The sequence below is a fragment of the Glycine soja genome, chromosome 18 (genome assembly GCF_004193775.1).
Source record: "Glycine soja cultivar W05 chromosome 18, ASM419377v2, whole genome shotgun sequence".
In the NCBI taxonomy this organism is placed as follows: domain Eukaryota; kingdom Viridiplantae; phylum Streptophyta; class Magnoliopsida; order Fabales; family Fabaceae; genus Glycine; species Glycine soja.
Genome location: NC_041019.1, coordinates 8,266,119 through 8,274,344, shown reverse-complemented (window position 1 = coordinate 8,274,344; position 8,226 = coordinate 8,266,119). Strand labels below are relative to the sequence as shown.

The 8,226-nt window shown below is 35.6% G+C and overlaps 1 protein-coding gene across 1 annotated transcript; it reads left to right on the top strand.

The window, feature by feature from the left end:
• Nucleotides 1-906: 906 nt before the first annotated feature.
• On the top strand, nucleotides 907-7,581 carry LOC114396417 (beta-1,2-xylosyltransferase-like). The gene is made up of 3 exons (XM_028358387.1): nucleotides 907-1,677; nucleotides 5,270-5,419; nucleotides 6,301-7,581. The coding sequence occupies exons 1-3, from the start codon at nucleotides 1,039-1,041 to the stop codon at nucleotides 7,021-7,023; spliced, it is 1,512 nt and encodes a 503-aa protein (XP_028214188.1). The 5' UTR covers nucleotides 907-1,038; the 3' UTR covers nucleotides 7,024-7,581.
• The last annotated feature ends 645 nt before the right edge of the window (nucleotides 7,582-8,226 follow it).

Genomic DNA, 8,226 nt, shown 5'->3' with positions numbered 1-8,226 from the left:
TCAAGAATATGAATTAAAAAATAAAGTTTACATAATTATAGAGATTAAATAAACAAATAAATTTTCCAAATAAAAATCATGTTTCATTTTAAGGTTAAATCATTCAGTAAGTTTTCATGCTTTTACCAAATTTTCAATGAAGTTCTAGAACATTTTTTCTTTTCAAGTGGGTCATTCCATCTAATTTCGTTATGAAAATGAACCCATCTAATTCATATAAATAATAGACCGTGCTTTTGGCCAAGGTGTGTTGTAAGCACATAAAATTAAGTGAATTTGAGTGCTTTTATAAGTCTTTAAGGATCAATTCAACATAAATATTCTTTCACAAGTCTCTCATATTTATTTCACTATGTAAAAGGTTAAAATTGCTTATAACACAATTCAAAAGTATGTCTTTAATTAAGTATTAACTCTAGTAAAAATATCTCAAATTGATTCAATTATGTGTACTTATAACACGATCAAGAAGTGTGTCTTTATTTAAGTGTTAATAGTTAATTTTTTATAATGACAATTAAACAGAATGATCCAATTAAATAAAATTAAAAAAAATAAAAATTTAAGAACCTAGTTGAAAATTTAGTAAAATCACAAAGGATGAATTTAACCTTATTTTAATATAAAAATGAAACATTTTTAAGGGTTGAGATCAGTGCAGTTAAAACTTAAAAAGTTAACGGGAGAGAATCCTGATCCCTTAGGCTGCACTATGAAAAGAATAGAATTTGATCCGCACCAAACTTTTGACTTTTGCTTTTGTTGTCACAGCAATGCCTTCCGGTAAACGCAAGAAGTGAATCTTATGCAAGAAAACCTTTCAGAAAGAAGAAAGAGGGACGACCAAATCCACGTGTTATCACCCCATTGGCCTGTCTTCGTTAGAGAAAAAAAAAAACACGCACCTCTCCTTCCTTCCTTCCCTCTTCGCCCCACAACACAAACTCTGTCGTGGTTACCGTAGAGAGAGAAAAACAAGAGAGAGAAAGTGAGGGTAAGAGTAGGAGTGGGAGTGAGTGAGAAGAAGAAGAAGAAACCATGAACAAAAGAACCACGTTGCTTATTCGAACCCTCTTGTTCCTCTTCGTCCTCAACTCCCTCTATCTCTCCCTCTACTTCACCCACAAACCCTCTTATTCTTCTCCTTCAGAAGAAAAAGAAAAATCAGAACTCGAACCAGACACATACCTAACACCCTTTTCACACGAACCTCACTCTTCAAAGCCATGGCCTATTCTCCCTTCCTACCTCCCCTGGACCACTTCTGCGCGATCCCACTCCTGCGAGGCCTACTTCGGGAACGGCTTCACGCGGCGCCGCGACGCCCTCCTTCCCCGCGGCGGCGCGGGGTGGTTCCGGTGCCACCACAACGACGCGCTCCGGAGCTCGGTGTGCGAGGGCGGGAGGCTGCGCATGGCGCCGGAGAAAATCACGATGGCGAAGGGTGGCGAGGATTTGGCGGCGGTTATGGGGCGCACGGAGGACGAGGAGATGCCCGTGTTTCAAAACGGTGCGTTTCAGGTTGACGGGGGTGAGGTCGCCGTTGACCGGAAGGTTCTGGTTGACCAAGAGTTTTTGGATGAGTATGTGCCAAGGGGAGGGATTGATAGACACACCATGCGGGATTTGATCGCCAAGATTCGGATCGTGAGAGGGAAGGATTTTCAATGTGATGAGGTGAGAAAGCAGTGCAAAGTTTGAATTTTTCATGGTTTTGATTGATCATGTGGGTGTTTGTGTTTAGGGGTTCTAATTTTGGACTACGGAGAAAGTTTGAGTTTTCATTATGTGGGTGTGTGTGGTTTGGTGTTTGGGTTTTTGTGTACATGGTTTTAAATTGGAGTCGCAGTTGCGGTTTTTCTGCGTTTTTTTTTACTTATATTGTAGGAAATTGTGACTGATGTGGACTCAATTGTGGTCACGGACACTTAAAAACCTTGACATTGCGGCTGCAATATTTTAAAACCTTAGTTGTAGGGGGGTTTCTTTTTTTGATCATTAGTTGCTGGGGGTTTCTAATTTTGGAAGAAGTTTGAGTTTTTTTTCTTCTTTTTTTTCTGGGTTTTGTTTGTGGCTTTGGTGAGGTGATGTGAGTCTTTACGATGATGTTATCGGACACACCATGCTGGATTTGATTAGCAAGATTCGGATGGGGGGAGGGGGAGGATTTTGAATGTGATGATCATGTATATTATGAGAAACTGTGGATAAGTGCGGCAGATTCAGCCTCGCGAGCACCCTAAAACCTTGATGTTGCTTCAACTGGTTGCAAACCTTTTTTAAAACTTGGTATTAGGGTTTCTAATTGTTGGTTTTGAGGAGGAAATTACAAAAAATAGAGAAGAGAAGAGAGACAATCAGTATGCAGAAGAAATAGAATTATTCTATTCTAATTCAAATTGTTCTCAGCGATACAATAAATAGCAAAAGATAAACTAATTAGATAACAAGATATTAGCAAAACAGAATATTAAAACTAACTTGCTCCTTAAAGATAGGAACCACTTATCGACTAGGCTAATCCATTAAAATTGACTTACTCCTAAAATATAAGAAACCAACTTATTTACTAAATCCTATTTTAAAAATTGAAAAATAAAATATTATGCAGTTACAAAAGTATATCTTCAACACTCCTCCTTGCTTTTGGAACTGCAAACTCCAATTCTTTGAGTTCAAGTTTGTTGATAGGTAGTGACTTTGTAAACATGTCAGCCAATTGATCTTTAGACTTGCAGTAAATTAAGTTCACTTCTCCACTTTGTTGCATTTTTATCAAATAATAAACCTGGATGTTGAAATGTTTAATCTTCCCATGACACACGGGATTGTTTGCAATAGCAATGGCTACTTGATTGTCAACAAAAATTCCAGTTTTGTTCTTTTTAGAAAATAGAATGTTTGACCTTGTTGAAGTGAGATACATTAGACATCCAATCAAGCTCTCATAATATCCTTCATCAATGTTATCAACACCTTCTTCTTTTCTGAACTTCTCCTTTTGATTCATTAGTGTGCTAGCAGATTTGCATTCCTCCATTTGAAACTTCTTCAAATTTTCTTTTGCATATTTCCTTTTTTTCATGTTTAACATTCTTTCAAGATGACAATTATCAAGTCTCTTGTGCTTGAATCCGTGGGTGTGACTTGAGTGAAATAGGTTGTATGCTCCTCCTCTGCTGGATCAAATGAGAAGCTTTTACCTTTCATTTTAACTTTTAGAACTTCCCGGCCAACAATGTCATAGATAAAACAATGTTGATGTTCAAAGGACACTTTAAACCCCTTTTTAATTAATTGACCTACACTTAACAAGTTTTGGTCAATGTTAGGTACATAAAATACATCTGATATTAATTTGGTACCTGAACACGTTGAAATTACAACAATTCCTTTTCCTTTTACTGGAATATAGCCACTATTCCCAATTCTAACCTTTGAGACACTAGTTGGCTTCAAATCTTTGAATAAAGTCTTATCATATGTCATGTGGTTCGTACAACCACTATCAATCAACCAACTTTCACTTGATTCACTACTCAAGAAACATGTGGCCACAAACAGTTGGTCCTTTTCTTCTTGATTAGCAATCTGAGCTCCCTCATCATGGTGATTTTTGTTAGGGTAGATCACCGCTTCATGTCCTATCTGGTTGCACTTGTTACATTTTGCATCTGGTCTCCTCCAACATCTGAAAGGTGCATGACCTTTTTTGCCACAATGATGACAAGGTGGATAATTTTTCTTTTTATCCTTATCTTTGTTTTGGTTGTTTGCACTATTTTCGCTGCTTGCTGGTTGATTCTTCTTGAAAAAATCCTTTTTGCTTTCATCAACTTCATGATGTTTGGCGGGCAAAGCACCTTCGACAACACGATCTTGCCTCATCAACCTTCGCTGCTCTTGAGCTTGCAGGGCATGTAGCACTTCTGTCAATGTGATTTTCGACAGATCCTTTGTGTTCTCTAATGAAGTTATAGATGCTTCATACCTCTCCGGCACCGTTACCAAAGTTTTCTCTACAATTCTCGAATCAGTAAAATCACTTCCCAACAACTTTATCTTGTTGGCAATACCCAACAATTTGTTTGAGTATTCTTTGATTGTATCTGACTCTTCCATCCTTTGAAGCTCAAATTCTCTCCTTAAATTCAGCACTTGCATGCTTAGTATTCTATCATTTCCAGCGTATTCCTCTTTCAGATAATCCCAAATTGCTTTGGATGATTTAAGAGTCATGATTCTGATGAATATCATTTGTGAAACACCAATGAACAAACATGATCTCGCCTTTGCCTTCTTCATCTTTCTTTCCTTAGTCTGGATAACGTTTGACGGTTTTTTATTATTATTATTTTCTGGGTTTTGTTTGTGGCTTTGGTGATGTGAGTGTTTATGAGTGATGTTACGAGACACATCATGTGGGATTTTGATTAGCAACGTTTGGATCATGTGAGGAAAGGATTTTGAGCGTGATTAGGTGAGGGGAGTGGAAAGTTTTGAGTTTTATGGTTTTGTTTGTGTGGGTGTTTGGGGTTGGGGTAGGGTTTCTAATTTTGATCCGGAGAAAGTTTGAGGTTTTATTGGGTTTTGTTTGTGACTTTCGTGATGTGAGTGTCTACGAGTGGTGCTTGAGTTGAGTTGGAATTCTTGTGGAGTTTATGACTTTGGGTGTTGGTTTTCCTTTTTTTATTCTGAGTTGGACTTTGTTATGGTGATTCATTATTAATCTATTACCTTGTCCGAGTCTAAAAGAATCATTAAATTGAGTTCACTTTTAGGGGGGAAATAAGTGTGTTTTGTTTTTTTCTGAACAAGTGGGGGGTTTAATTCAATGATTGGGTAAGATCGGTTATTTGATAGGAAAGGGAAGTTATTTATTTTGAGAGATAAGAGGGAGAGTGCAACTAGCGAACAAATTAAGAATGCTGCATGTCCTGCCAATTTTTCTGCTTATTAGAGATAGCAATTCCCCAGAAAAAAAAACCTTGAACAGAACACCAAAAGAGTGTCCATATTCTATATCAAGCTTAGGGATTAAGAGACTCCCTTCGAGATGCAATCATTCTCTTCTTTCTATAATAAATGTGTATGAGATATTCAATTGATAAAACTTATTATTCCTTGTATAGTTTCTCACTTTGTTTTAGCTTTTAATTTTCACAATTGTCTTCTCCTCTTGACATAATTTACTGTAGTCTTATTGTTATGTTTCTTTATACTACTTTTATTTTTCTGTGCTTTTGACATGAGGTTTTCTACTTGTCAGTGGATTGAGGAACCAACACTTCTGGTGACACGCTTTGAGTATGCTAATCTTTTTCACACTGTTACAGACTGGTACAGTGCTTATGTTTCTTCTAGAGTCACCGCTCTGCCTAATCGACCTCATGTGATCTTTGTTGATGGCCACTGTAAGGTATGCTTGATCACCTTTGTTAATTTGTTTGATTTACCTTCAATGTTTTAATGATGCTGGTTTGCATCCTATAAAAACATAAAAAATGACAAGGGTGCAGTTACTTTGGTTCTGTTGGTTTGCATAAATTTGACCTCTTCAAAGACTTTTTGGCATTAGCTGTTGATTAAGCACCCTAAAATGGAGATGAAATGTATGATTTTGAGATACAAAAATTGAAAAGGACTGCTGAGATATGAAGAATTTAGGAAGAGGTTATTAACTACGTGGGTAATTTTTGTAACTAAATTTGAAATTAACAAGTACTAGTTGTTGATTGATAAAAGGAACTGATTGGACCAAACTGGGTTTCCAGATCTAAATAAAAATAATCAATAGTTGAAGTATATCTTTGCATTTCTTGAACCTTTTTGGTTGGAAACTTTAGATTAAATAATTATTATAATCTAAAATATTGCATGACAAATTGATCTAGTTTTTTTAAATTTTCTACCTTCCCCTTTTATTTTTGCATTTCCAAAGCCTGTAGAATAATTTTGGTATTTTGTTAGGAAAGAGGGTTTGAATTTTGGTACTTTGTAGTTGTACACAACCAATCCAAAGTATAATCTTCTAAACTTGCAAGTCAAATAGAAGCCCTCTTGTTAAGTATCAATACATGATTATTATTGAGTTTTTGTTTGACTCCAGTGTTTGATATTTTTTGCATTTTTAAGTTTGCAAGTTAAATTGCGTTGCTTAAATATAACTGTGTTCATCCTTCTTCATTAATTATATGAACAAACATGTAATTATGTTTTATTTATTGGTTAGTTTTGCTTACCTTGTTGACAAATATGGAAATTGGATGTTAATTTATTAGTTTCTTCCAAAACATTCAGGCTCCTCTTGAAGAGACATGGAAAGCCTTATTCTCAAGCGTCAGATATGCTAAGAGCTTCAGTGGTTCAGTTTGTTTTCATCATGCTATTCTCTCACCCTTGGGATATGAGACGGCAATGTTTAGAGGGCTTTCAGAACATATAGATTGTTATGGAGCTCCTGCACAAGAACTATTGCAAAACCCTAATGACCACAAAACCGCGCGCCTTTCTGAGTTTGGAGAAATGGTCAGAGCAGCTTTTGGGCTACCTTTAAATGTAAACCATGATGGAAAATCACTCGCTGGACATAATGTCCTCTTTGTTCGTCGCGAAGATTATTTAGCTCATCCACGTCACAGTGGAAAACTTGAATCACGACTAAGTAACGAGCAAGAAGTCTTCGACTCGTTGAAGAGCTGGGCATCCAATTATAAAGGGTGTAAAATTAACCTTGTCAACGGATTGTTTGCTCACATGTCTATGAAGGATCAGGTTCAAGCCATTCATGATGCATCGGTCATCATTGGTGCCCACGGTGCTGGTCTTACTCATATAGTATCTGCATTGCCTAAAACTGTGATTCTGGAGATCATTAGCAGCTATTACAGACGACCACATTTTGCTTATATTTCGCGGTGGAGAGGATTAGAGTATCATGCAATCAACCTTGCTGGATCACATGCTGATCCTGGAGCCGTGATCAAAGAACTGGCGAACATAATGAAAAGCCTTGGATGTTGAGTGTTTTGGGGTTGAAACTGCTGATATCTGAGCTTGAGTGGTGGAATGGAAGGTGATCTGTAATTTTCTGATTCACATCTCATACGTGGCTTGCAATGTTTTTTCCTTTCATTGCGGCCAGTTTTGTTACTACGAAGGTGCTTCAAAGTTGCTGATATCTTGTTGGAGCAGAAATAGCATAACTCTTCTAAACTGAATTTAACTTGACAATTCTACAATAGCCTTGAAGATGCAGAATCAGAACCATGAGAGAAAGGTCCATTTGTCTTGGTTTATATTGCATGCTGGATTGTTAGTACATGGCACAGTATGTGACATCTTGCAGTGGATTTTGTTTCCTTCACTTTCTCCTTGCTAGTACCTGGCACACAGTATACAGAAGAGGGGTCTCAATTTTACCCCGCTTTGTTGTACAATAGGCTTTTTCACGAGCTCATATTTTCTGTGTATTTTCGATACGGATTCTATGTTAATTGTTGAGGTAATCCGTATAGATTGAATTTGTACTTGCATTAAGCTTTTGCCTGATATAATTTTCAGTGAACTTGTTTGTCTGAAGTATTTAATGCATACAGTATTAAATCATTTAAGACAAATAATTTGACATTTTTAGGCACGAGAAAATATAATAAAATAATAATATTAATATCACATCATCACTAATGAAAGAAATTAGCATTTTATATCTATTCACAAATATAAACAAATCAAAATAATATTTTTAAAATATAAGACTAAAATTAAAAAACATAATGGTTGAAATGATATTTTAGCGGATTATTTTTTTTAAATTAAACATTTTTATGTATATCATCTATTATCCTCACTAGGAATTGAGTAGAATTTGATCTCCACAAAACTTTTGCTTTTTCTGTCATCTAATTACAATAAGTAGCATGGCTAGAAATACTTTAAAAATACAAACAATATGTTTGGGAGGAGAAAATTATATTTTGTTTCATATTATATTGTATGACGTTTAAAATTTTAGCATGGACATTAAAAAAAATTAATATTTTAAATTTCAAACAAAATATTACGTATATTTTAATATTTTTTTTAATCTTTTTAATTAATTATGAAAATGAAAAAGAATACTCCTAATATTAGTTAAGGATACTTTATACTAAGATATTTAACATGTATTAAGAAACGCGTCTACATCTAGTTAAAAAAAAAACGTTACACATAAGTGAATAGGAA

Excerpts from the sequence above, each read along its gene's own strand:
- LOC114396417 (XM_028358387.1), top strand. The coding sequence starts at position 1,039 with ATGAACAAAAGAACCACGTTGCTTATTCGAACCCTCTTGTTCCTCTTC. Across the intron at positions 1,678-5,269 it reads AGGATTTTCAATGTGATGAG|TGGATTGAGGAACCAACACT; the intron begins GTGAGAAAGCAG and ends TCTACTTGTCAG. Across the intron at positions 5,420-6,300 it reads TTGTTGATGGCCACTGTAAG|GCTCCTCTTGAAGAGACATG; the intron begins GTATGCTTGATC and ends CAAAACATTCAG.